The sequence below is a fragment of the Chiloscyllium punctatum genome, chromosome 10 (genome assembly GCF_047496795.1).
Source record: "Chiloscyllium punctatum isolate Juve2018m chromosome 10, sChiPun1.3, whole genome shotgun sequence".
NCBI lineage: Eukaryota > Metazoa > Chordata > Chondrichthyes > Orectolobiformes > Hemiscylliidae > Chiloscyllium > Chiloscyllium punctatum.
This window is the reverse complement of record NC_092748.1, coordinates 42,364,892-42,377,684: the sequence shown is the minus strand read 5'-3', so window position 1 is coordinate 42,377,684 and position 12,793 is coordinate 42,364,892. Positions and strand designations below refer to the sequence as shown.

Here is a 12,793-nt window from a genome sequence, read left to right as displayed (position 1 = left end):
TATTTTCTAGGGCATGCCAAAATGTTGTTCCAAATAATTCAGTCAGGGCTGTAGTGTGAAAGAGTCCAGACATTTGATTCAGAAGAAGCTCAAAATAAAGACGACCAAGCTTTATGAACATTGTGAATACAACATGAATATAAAACGTCATTCTCAAAAACCTCAATTAGAAGCTGAAAAAGTATTGCCCTTTAATTGTCTTCATTATAATGTTTGCTTGTTAATTCTCTGAACATATATCATTTTGTGAAATTGCTCTGTGTCGTCCAGTTGTTTCCCCTGAATTCACTTGGGATTAAGGTTATTTATTGAAGTAATTCTGTTTCTGATTAAATACTTGTCTTAAAGGGAAATGAAAAGTGAGGATTAAAGGAATAGGTCTAGTGTTCTTTTGGCCTGATGTATCAGGCGGGGAGGCAATGGCCTAGTGGTATTATTGCTGGATTATTAATTCAGTGACCCAGATAAAGTTTTGGTGACCCAGATTTGAATCCTGCTACGGCACGTTGTGGAATTTGAATTCAATAAGTATCTGGAATTAAGAATCTAATGATAACCATGAATCCATTGCCGATTGTCGGAAAAGCCCATTTGGTTCGCTAATGTCCTTTAGGAAAGCAAACTGCCATCCTTACCTGGTCTGGCCTACATGTGACTCTAGACCCACAGCAATGTGGTTGACACTTAACTACCCCTGGGCAATTAGGGAAGGGTAATAAATGCTGGCATAGCCTGTGACACCCCCATCCCATGAATGAATTAAAAAAACAACAGAGCTACAGGTTTAAAATGGAAGACTTAACATTCAGCATGATAAACTAGAGGAGCTGCAAGCACATCTTTGGGAAAGTCCCCTTGCTTAGGTGTCTGAAGTCTGTTCTTGAAATAAGAAATCAGCATTTCGCACCTAAAATGAAGCAATTTGATGTCTATTTCAAGTCCCCTTTTGTTAATGACTAACTTGAGCCACAGACTTAAAAAAATTCATTCATGAAACTTAGACATCGCTTGCTAGGCCAACATTTAATGCCCATCCCCATATGTGCTTGAGAAGGTGTTGGTGAGCTGCCTTCTTGACCTGCTGCCAGCTGTTTTTGTAATCATATCAATGGTATTAGGGGAACTTGCAGGTGGTGGTGTTGTTACCATATACCCATGGCTCTTTTCCTTGTGGTTGTGGGCTTGGAAGGCTCTACCTACGGAGCTTTTGTGAATTTCTGCAGTGCCTCTTTTACATATACACACTGCTGCTACTGAACATATGTGGAGGAGGGAATGGATGTTTGTGTATGTAGTGCCAATCAAAACGGCTACTTTGACATGGATGGTAACAAACTTGTTGAGCGTTGTTGGAGCTACACTCATCCATCCCATCCCATTCCTGAATTGTGCCTTGTAAATGCTGGACAATTTTGAGAAGTTGGGAGGCATGTTACCCACTGCAAGATCCTTTGCTTGTGACCTGCTCTTGTTGCCACAGTACTTATTTGGCTAGCCCAGTTCAGTTTCTGGTCAATGGTACCAACCAAGGTGTTGATAGCAAGGGATTCAGTGGTGATGATGTCAATGAATGTCAAAGGCAATGGTTCCATATTCTCTTTTAGGAGATCGTAATTGCCTGGCAATTATATGGCATGAATATGATTTCCACCTGTCAGCCCAAACCTAGGTATAGTCCAGTTTCACTGCATTTTATCATGGACTGTTTTAGCATTCTGAGGAACCCACAAATGGTGCTGAAGATTATACAGTCATCAGTAACCTCTCTCGTCTTATGATGGAAAGAAAGTCATTGATGAAGGAACTTAAGATAATTGGACAAAGGATACAAACCTGACAAACTCCTACAGAGATATCCTAGAGTTGTGATGACTGACTTCTAACAACTACAACCAATCATCCTTTGTGCCAGTTATTTTTCCTTGATTCCCACTGATTCCAGTTTTCCTAGGGTTCCTTGATGCTACGCTCAGTCAAATGCAGCCTTGATGTTAAGGACAGCCACTTTCATCTCACTTCTGGAACTCAGCTCTTTTGTCCATGCTTGAATTAAGGTCAGGACTGAATGGACCTGGCACAACACAAACTGGGCATCACTGAGCAGGTTATTGCTGAGCAGGTGTTACTTGATGGCATCGATGATGATGCCTGCCATCACTTTCAAGATGGCAGAAGCGGCAGAGTAGGAGCTCAGGCTCCTGCCCCATTCACGCTGTCTTGCATGACTAACTTTTATCTGTATTACTTTTCTTCATTTGACTTTTGAATGAAATTCATTTTTTATTCTTCTTTCTGCGGCTGCAGTGGTGGAGAGATGTTACAGAGAGCTGTTGATTCACTCCATGTGACATTAAGAAATGTCTGGAGACGCTCAATACTGCAAAGGTCCTGACATCATTCTGTCAATAGCACAGACCAGTCTTCCAGAACTTGCAATGCCCTTAGTTATCTGTTCCAGTACAGCTACAGTACTGACATCTACCTGACAGTATGAAAAATTGCTCAGCTATGTTTTGTAAACAAAAGGCAGGTCAATTCCAACCAGCGAATCATGCCCCATCAATACACTCTCGATCATCTGAAAAGTGATGGAAGGTGGCATCAATAGTGCTGTCAAATAGCACCATCTCAATAATAACCTGCTTAGTGACACCCAGTTTGGTTTCCACTAGGGCCACCCAGCTCTTGACCTCACTACAAGCCTTGATTCAAACATGGACAAAAGATCTGAATCCCAGAGGTGAGATGAGACTGGCAACTCTTGACATCAAGGTTATATTTTACAGAGTGTAACATCAAGGAGCCCAGGTAAAACTGGAATCAATTGGGATCAGGGGCAAACACTCCACTGTTTGGAGTCATACCTGGCCCATAGGAAGATTGTTGTGATTAGAGTCATGGAGATGTACAGCACAGAAACAGACCATTTGGTCCAACTCGTCCATGCTGACCAGATTAACCAATCTAATCTAGTCCTTTTGCCAGCACCCGGACCAAAGCCCTCTAAACCCTTCCTATTTTTAATATGATGGGTATAAGCATCATAAACCCAACCAGATGTCTTTAAAATGTTGTAATTGTACCAGCCTCCACCACTTCCTCTGGCAGCTCATTCCATACATGTATCACCCTCTGCGTGAAAACATTGCCCCTTAGGTCTCTTTTATATCTTTCTCTTCTCACTCTAAACCTATGCCCGCTAGTTCTGGACTCCCCCCACCCCAGGGAAAATACTTTGTCTATTTCTCCTATCCATGCCCGTCATGATTTTATAAACCTCTATGATGTCACCCCTCAGCCTTAGACGCTCCAGGGAAAACAGACCCAGCCTATTCAGCCCCTCCCTATAGCTCAAATCCTCCAATCCTCGCAACATCCTTTTTCTGAACCCTTTCAAGTTTCACAACACCCTTCCGATAGGAATCCTAGGTAGATTAGCCATGGGAAATGCAGGGTTCTAGGGATAGGATATGGGGGTCGCTCTCGGTGGGATGCTCTTTGGAGGATGCGTAGGGATTTAGTGAGCCAAATGGCCTGCATCCACATTATGAATTCATGTAAATACAGTGACTCAAAAGCAGGTCAGATAAGATTGTGAGAGGTCAGTCATCTCAGCTCCAGGATATCTCCACAGGAGTTCCTCAGGGTACTGTCCTAGGCCCAACCATCTTCAGCTGCTTCATCAATGACCTTCCCTCCAACATAAGGTTTGCCAATGAACACAGAATGTTCAGCACCATTCATGATTCCTCAGATATTGAAGCAATCGATGTTCAAGAGCTGGACTATAGCAGGCTTGGGGTGACAAATGGAAGCAAAATTTGCATCACACATTGCCAGGTAATGAGCATCTCCAATAGAAACAAACTAATCACTGTTGCTTAACATTCAATGTTGTTACCATCACTGAACTCCCCCACTCTCAACATCCTGTGAGGTTCCTGATCTTTATTGGTCTTTGTACAATCAGCAAGATTTGTGTATTAGTGAGTCACAATAAGAAAACTGTGATATCCAATTTTTCCTCTATCGGGACACTGAAAAGTCAAAGTTATTAACTATCTGTACTAAATTAATAATTAATTTTGAACCCTTAAATATACACAACACTCTCTTTAAAAATATTTCAAGATCGTAGAGTAGGATAAAAGGCCGGCACACTATCAAGGGCCGAATGGCCTGTATTGTGCTGTACTGTTCTATGTTCTATGTTCTACGAGGGTTGCCATTACCAGAAAGACAACTGGACTCACCAGTCCAACAATGTGCAGATTTGGTGCATTGGCCATGCTAAACTGCCCATAGTGTCCGGGGATGTGCTGGCTAGGTGGATTAGCTATGGGAAATGCAGGGATCCAGGGATAGGGTGAGGGGGGGGTCGCTCTGGGTGGGATGCACTTTTGGGGATGGGTATGGATTCAATGGAACAAATGGCCTGCTTCCATATTATGAATTTATATAAATACAGTGGCTACAAAGCAGGTCAGGGCAAGGAATATTGTGGCGAGTAATTCATCGCCTGACTCCCCAAAATCTGCCCACCAGGAAAAGAAGGCACAAGCCAGGAATGTGACAGAATACTCCCCACTTGTCTGGATGAGTGCAGCTCCAAAAACACTTGAAACTTGACATCTTCCAGGACAAAGTGGCCCGCCTGATTAACACCGTACCAGCAATATTCACTCCTTCCAGCACCACGGCTCCATAGCATTGGTGTGTACTATCTACAAGATGCGCTGCAGAGGTTCACTAAAGATCCTTAAGACAACACCTTCCAAATCCACAACTTATGTCTAGAAGGACAAGAGAAGCAGATGCATAAGAACACAACCCAAGTTCCCCTCCAAGCCACTCATCATCCTAACTTGAAAATATTTAACTTTTCCTTCACTGTTGGTTAATCAAAACCCTGGAATTCCCTCACTCACAGCATTGTAAATGTTCATGATCTGCAGCAGTTCAAGAAGACAAGTCACCACCATATTCTGAAGGGCAACTTGAGTTGCCAGGTAGTGATGCCCATATCCTATGAATGAATGAAGGAAATATAAAAAGAAATTTTAAACAGATTGTGTCTGCATCCAATGCAGTATAAAAGAATGCAAGGTAATCTTATCGAAATAGAAGATCCTGAGAGGTCTGAACAGGCTGAAAGCATGCTTGCCTCTCTTGGAGACATAATTTACAAATAAGGAGTCCCCATTTAAAATGTAAATTAGGATTTTTTTTCTCAAATGATCCCTCGTCTTTCTTATAGCAGTCCTCCAGATACGAACCTTTGGGTTATTTGCCTGATAACGTGACCACTATACGATTGTTCCCTTGTCCTTTTGGGAATGTCAGATAATGTCAGGCTCACTTTGCTTTTGTTGAATTACTTTCACATGGTGAGATTAATTGAATTATGTTTTGGTGACAGCTGTTGTTTATATCTTGGAAGTAGAATTTGTGACAAAGCAATTAATTGTTTTTTGTCACAAATTTTAGAAAAGACATGAAATAGAAGAGACATGAAAAGAGTCATTCTTTTAAACTAGGCACATTGCTTCAGGTAGTATGAGTTGCTGGGACTTGGGATATATTTCTCTTTGTGTAAATAGCTGAACAAAAACATTTCACCTGTCACTATCTTATCTTTTTTTTGATCAAAGTACATTTATTTTACACATTTGGGGAGAAAAATACACTTTGATTAGTTAACCTCAGTCTATTCATTAACATCAGGTATGACAGAAAGTAATATACAGAATTCAATCTATTTCTAAATTAAGGAAAGCACCATATTTCTGTGCAAGCAAGATTAAAATATATTTAAAACAATTAATAACCGCAATAAAATTTTATCTCCTCTGCACTTTTACTATATATATTCTGCACTTGGCAACTATGAAGCACACTGTCAGATAATAATGTAATAAAAGCTTTCATAAAAATTTCATAAGTTTACTATGGTTTACAAATGAATAAAATAGATCACAGTTTCCTTATTATACACCAGCAGTTCAAATCTTTAAGGACTTTGCCCTGATATTTTTAGAAAATCTCCTTCCTTGTTGATTCATGAGTTTGTATGCTTAGGAAAAGGATAGCATATTTATTCAAGTATCACCAAGATTGTTACATAAGCAATTATATTTAGGGAGACCTTTACCATTCAACCAGAATTCAGATTATAATCAATTTAAATAGATTCAAATGTAAAATATAATGAGTTTACTTGTAAGCAACTATTAAGATCTCATTATACAGAGCAGCAACATCTGTGTTTAGCAAATTCTTTGTGACTGAGCTGAGGGCTTCCAAAATGCACTTTTAATCCATTTCAGAGATTCAAATAATAGTGTGACTGAGATAAAAAAAATACATTAAATGTTTAAGCATTGCACAGTAGGTAATAATAATATAATAACATATTTATGTAAATATTAGGCTAGTTCAATTTTATTTCAGATGTAATAAAGCTTCTAGAAACCAAAAAAAGACAAAATTAACAGTCATTTGGATAAATTACAGAAGGCCAGGATAGATTTGTTAGGAGCAAATTGTGTTTGACTAAACTGCTGGATTATTTAAAGCAATAACAGTGAAAGTTATGAGGTTAATTCTATTGCTGTGGTGTACTTACATATACAAAAGGCATTTGATAACAGCTGCACAACAGACTAGTGAGCAAAGTTATAGCTCCAGCACAAAACTACAGGCCATTTAGCTTAATATCTATCATAGAGAAAATGTCAAAAGCTATTATTAAAGCCCTTATATTAGGGTGATTGGATAAGTTAAAGGTAGCAGGGCCAGCATGGTTAGGAACATAGTTTTACCAAAGGAAAATCATGTTTATCTAATTTAAGGGATTCATGATATGGAGAAGCCGGTGTTGGACCTGGATGTACAAAATTAAAAATCACATACCAGGTTATAGTTCAACAAGTTTATTTGGAACCACTAGCTTTTGGAGCACTGCTCCTTCATCAGCTGGTTGTCCACCTGATGAAGGAGCAGTGCTCCAAAAGTTATTGCTTCCAAATAAACCTGTTGGAGTATAACCTGGTGTTGTATGATTTTTAACTAATTTATGGGAGTCCTTTGGTGAAGTAACTTGTGCCGTAGATAAAGGGAACTGGTAAGTGTATTGCATTTAGATTTCGAGAAGGTGTTACATCAAAGTTTATGGTAAAGAGGGTAACATATTGGCATATATAGAAGATTGACTGGCTGGTAGGCAGCAGAGAGGAGGAACAGGTCTTTTTCAGGCTGGCAGGATGTCACGAGTGATGTGCCATGGAGGTCAGTGCTGGGACCTCAACTCTTCATATGCATAAGAATAATTTAGGTGAACAGATCAAAGGTATGGTCGCTAATTTTGCTGATCACACAAAGGTAGGCAAGAAAGTCATTTGAGAAGAAGACAGAAAGAACCTACAAAGATATACAGATGGTTAAATGAATTAGAATCCCTATAGTGTAGAAGCAGGCTCTTCAGCCCAACAAGTCCACACCAACCCTCCGAAGAGTAACCCACCCAGACCCATACCCTATATTTTCCCCTGACTAATGCACCTAACCTATACATCCCTGAACACTATGGGCAATTTAGCATGGCTAGTTCACCTAACCTGCACATTTCTTTTTGATTAGATTAGATTCCCTACAGTGTGGAAACCGGCCCTTCGGCCCAACCAGTCCACACCAACCCGCCGAAGAGTAACCCACCCAGAACCATTTCCCCTCTGACTAATGCATCTAACACTATGGGCAATTTACCATGGCCAATTCACCTGACTTGCACATCTTTGGACTGTGGGAGGAAACCGGAGCACCCGGAGGAAACCCACGCAGACATGGGGAGAAAGTACAAACTCCACACACACACAGTCACCCGAGGGGTTGGAATCAAACCCAGATCCCTGGCACTCTGAGGCAGTTAGTGCTAACCACTGAGCCACTATGCAGTCAAATGAGTGGGAAAGGTTCTGACATATGGAGTGTAATGTAATAAAGTGGGAAATTATCTATTTTGGCAGAAAGAATAAAGAAGTAGCATGCAGAAAAATCTGGGTTTTCTACTTTCTGAATTATGGAAGGTTAGTATGCAGGTAAAGTAAGTAAACAGTTAATAGAATATTATGTTTTATTTGATTTGATTTACTATTGTTACATGTACCTAGGTACAGTGAAAAGTTTTGATTTTTGTGCAGTAGAGGCAGATCATAATATCCAAACATCACAGGGTAATTGAACAGAGTGAGAAATGCAAACGTTATGGCTGCAAAGAAGGGATACAGAAAGCAAGATTAACAGTAGATTTGAAATTTGGAAAGTTCATTCAGAAATCTAATAAAAAGCTATTTTTGAACCTGTTGGTGCGTGTGTTTAAGCATTTGTATCTTCTGCCTGACAGTAGAGGTTGGAAGACATTATCACTGTGGTGGGAGGGGACTTTGATTATGTTGGCTGCCTTTCCTAGGCATCAAGAAGTGTAGATGGAGTCGATGGATGGAAGGGCGGCTTGCATGATGGACTGGGCTGTGTTGACAACTCTCTGTATTGCGAGGGGAGTTGATTTCAAGAATAGATCATGTATCTGTTATACAAGGTGTTGGTGAAACCGCATCCGGAGTACTGTGGTCACCGTACTTGGAAGGATGTTAATGCTTTGGGAGCAATTCAGAGAAGGTTTACTCGATTAATACATAGAATGAGTATCTGGCTAGATAGGAAAGGCTAGTCAGGCCAGTGATGGAGTGTTGGACAGACCAGGCTGTATCCTTTGGAGTTTAGAAAATTCAGACGCAACTTAGATTAAACAGATACGATCTAGAGAGGATTTGACCAAGTGAATGTCAAAAGGACATTTCCTGCCATGGGAGAATCTAGAATTAAGGGTCATAGCTTAAAAATTAGAAGTCACTCATTTAAGACAGATGAGGAAATTTTTGTTTTCTCTCTGAGAGGATTGTGAGTCTTTGGAATTCCCTTCTTCAAAAGGCAGAAATTTTCAATATTTTTAAGGCAGAAGTAGATAGATTTTTTATGATCAAGACGATGAAAGATTATTGAGGATATGCAATGAAGTAGAGTTGAGGTTAAAGTTAGATCAGCCACGGTCTGACTGAATGGCAAAACAGGCTCAAAGGGCTGAATGGCCTACTTCTATTCTTTATTCAAATGTTCGTGAAATTTACTGTAGCAACATGAATTCAAAATTGTCTGCGTGCACGGAAACAGAGAGCAATGGTTCACGAATGCTAGTTTGGGAAGGATGAAAGGTTAAAGGCTGGTTTGTCGTGAAGTTTCCCAGAGTTTGTGGTGGGATCCTTGCACTACTTGATATATATTGTTGATTTATTGATTGATTTATTATTGTCACAATAACTGTTAAACCTGTAGCAGCATGGTGGCTCAGTGATTAGCACTGCTGCCTCACTGTCAGTGTGAAGTTTGCACATTGTCTGCGTGGGTTTCCTCTGGGTACTCCAGTTTCTTCCCACAGTCCAAAGATGTGCAGGTCAGGTGAATTGGCCATGCTAAATTTTCCATAGTGTTAGGTGCATTAGTTAGGGGTAAATGTAGGGTAAGGGAATGGTTCTGGGTGGGTTACTCTTTGGAGGGTCAGTGTGGACTTGTTGGGCTAAAGGGTCTGTTTCCATACTGTAGGGAATCTAATCTATAAAACAGTGAATGGTTTCCACTCAACTGGAGTATTGTGCTCACTTCTGCACGTCACACTTTTGTAAAGATGCTAAGGAACTGTGTGCTGAGGAACTGTGAGAAGGGTTCCAAGAATGGGGAGCTTCAGTTACACAGAATGGAGACATTGAGACTGTTTTCCTTGCAGAAGAAAAGCTTGAGAGGACATTTTAAAGAGCTTTTCAAATTTATGAGGGGTCTGAACAGAGTAAATAGGAAAACAGTTCACATTGATGGAAGGAAACATGAACAGGAGGGCACAGATTTAAGGTAATTAGCAAAAGAGGTAATGGAAACATGAGGAGAAACCTTATGTAGTGAAAGGTTGAAATTTGGAATGCGCTACTGTGTGATGGAGGCAGATTCAATCGAGTCATTCAAGAGGAAATTGGATTATTATTGGAAAAGAAGAATGCTTTTGATTACGAGGAGAAGGCAAACGCAACAGACCAAATGGGAGGGTCTTCTCTGTGCTGAGAACAGTTCCATGATTATCATTTTAGCTTTTGAGCAAAATTCATTTTGATAGTTAAGCAACTCTTTACCAACTGTAGTGTTGACCTAAGAGAATTCCCCATTTCTGCTTCATCATCCATGGATGTGGAATTAGCATCAATGGAGCAAGTAAGTACAAGTGCTTTGGATTAATTATCCCCATAATCATTTGGTGTATAATATACGTTTTGAAGTGTATGTTATATTGCTGTTGCCACTGGATCCAAAGACTAGCAGGCTTTGATATTTGTCTGTAAATGGTTTAGCAGACTGCTCTTCTTTGCATTTCAGGTGATCACATAGAGACACATCTGATTTTCACAATGACTGAATTTTTGACCGCACTCGTCTATGCCTCAGAAAAGTCTGCAAACATCGCTCGCGCCTGCAAGCAAGAGGAAACGCTCTTTCAGCTGTTGGTCCAAGAAAAAAAAGGGAATGAGAAAAATAAGAAATTTGTTAGTGATTTCAAAACACTGGCAGATGTATTAGTCCAAGAAGTAATCAAACATGATATTGGAAAGAAAGTGAGTACCAGGAATTTACAACGCGAATTAAAAGATATTTGTTCAGTGTTTGTCTGTCTGACCTATCTGGAAATAATTACTCTGAATTTGGACAGTAATGATGTATGTATCACTCTGGTACTCGGTTAGTACACTGAATATTTGTACCTTTCTTTTTAAAAGAAAGTTAGTACAAGTTTGCATAGGAAGCCTTTTGTAATCATTAATTGCACCAGGATAGTAAGAACATAATAGCATTAGAGTAAGTGCACCAGGTCTCTTGCAGCCATGGTGATTAGCTCTGAACTGTTGGGATTAACTGAGACTAATTTTCTTCATACCATTTGACACGAGAACAATGACTACCTTCTAGACTTTCTCTTTTGGATGGTACTAAATTTTAAATCCTTCCATCCCCATTAACACTGTGCCAATAGCAGAAGTACTTTTTAAAGGGATAAGCAGGCAAAAGGAATAAAGTGGAGTGATTTGATATCTTTTCTCCTTTTATTATGGATATGACCTCTCCATGGTAGTATGACCAAAAGGTTAGTTGTGGAAATGTGTGATATGAATTGCATCCCACTATTCAACAACATGGAGCATTAGTAGCTCAGTGTGTTGTGAGTATATGCCAGCAGCCAAATTCTGTGAACAATGAACTGAACAATGACCTGAAAGCATTATAATTGAATTCCAGAAAACAACCTAAAGATTATGCTGGATAAAGTATCACAACTTGTCATCTCAACAACCATTTTTACAAGCAAACATGGACAAGTATTAGAATATCAATAAACCTAATCCGTTGATTTAAATAAGTGTTATGTACTTTTAAAAAAGGAAATGAAATAGTTTGAGGAAGGTCCAGATCTATAAACACAATGTCATGAGAAACCCGTAGCCCAGTGGCCCTAGGATCTATGCCACAAATATACATGAAAGTGAATGCTGCTGCTGGCAAGACCATCAGGGTTGAAGTTGGGGAATAGACCCCGACACACAGAGCATCCATTATTAGTGAAGGCTCTCCATTGCAGTGTTCTTGCTTGTGTTGAGAGTGAAGGGCCTCTCTGCTCCTTCTAAAATTTCCTGCTTTTGCATTCAACAGCTCTTTTAAAGAAGGGAAAATTACATTTACATTCTGTTCAGCAATCCAGGCCTCAGTCCTGTCTGAAAGTCTGCCATCTGACCTGAAAACTACCACTAGGCCTTCCAGTTTTGCCAAGTACCGTATATCTATACTGACCATGTGCTCGCTAGGACTTTCTAGTTTTCAAGGTCATAGGAAATTCAACACTAGGAACCCCTGACTCTCACTCCCAGGGCTTCTCTGAAGAACAGTTCTATGGAATGGTCAGGAGACACAAAACATTGCCTTTGCTTTCTTTCTACAGACCTTGCCAGACCTGCTGAGATTCTCCAGCAATTTCTGTCTTTGTTTCAGATCTTCAGCATCCACAGTTCTTTGTTTTACCTTTAACAATCTATTATTCAGTTTCCAGGGCTGGAAGATTACGTCTTTGGTGAAGAATCAAATCAATTCACTAACAGTCTGGGTAAGTAAAAGCCAAGCTTGAAGACAAAAAAATCTGAATGTTTCTGAGCATTGTCAAACTAGGTGAAATGCTCCATCAGTTTGTCGAATTTGGCAATACTCAGTGTGACTAATAAGCATCCTTATGTATGTTCGTCACCAGTTTTACACCATCTATGATTTAAAATTGAAAAATTAACTAGGATAGACTTTGCTGCTAGAATAACACCAAGTGAATGTTAATGTGTAAATCAGCCAACAAACTGTGGTGAAGAAAAGAGGTCCATTATTTGCAGATTGCCACAAGTTGCTTGCCAATTTTCACCCATCTTCTATTGACTTCACAAAAGTAGCATTTCACCGTTAAGATTGTTGTGCTTGCACCGTTGGTTGTCCACTACTTTTGTCGTAAAAGGTTAAATCCAATAAATAATAGCTTAAATACTCTATATCAAGGTGATCATTATTAATCATGATCAACCTTCCTTGAATAGAAAGCAATAATTCAAAGCATGAACTTTCTTTCATTCACATAATAAATTGCTGTTAATTATCTTAAGAACGC

At 39.7% G+C, this 12,793-nt stretch overlaps 1 protein-coding gene across 1 annotated transcript in view; it reads left to right on the top strand.

Moving 5' to 3' along the window:
• Positions 1 to 12,793, top strand: part of LOC140482072 (inositol polyphosphate 1-phosphatase-like) — a 78,593-nt gene that overhangs the window by 18,594 nt on the left and 47,206 nt on the right. The window contains exons 2-3 of the mRNA XM_072578988.1: positions 10,477 to 10,712; positions 12,190 to 12,250. Coding sequence (XP_072435089.1) covers positions 10,509 to 10,712; positions 12,190 to 12,250 — 265 coding nt within the window. The 5' untranslated portion in view covers positions 10,477 to 10,508. The remainder of the gene's footprint in view (positions 1 to 10,476; positions 10,713 to 12,189; positions 12,251 to 12,793) is intronic.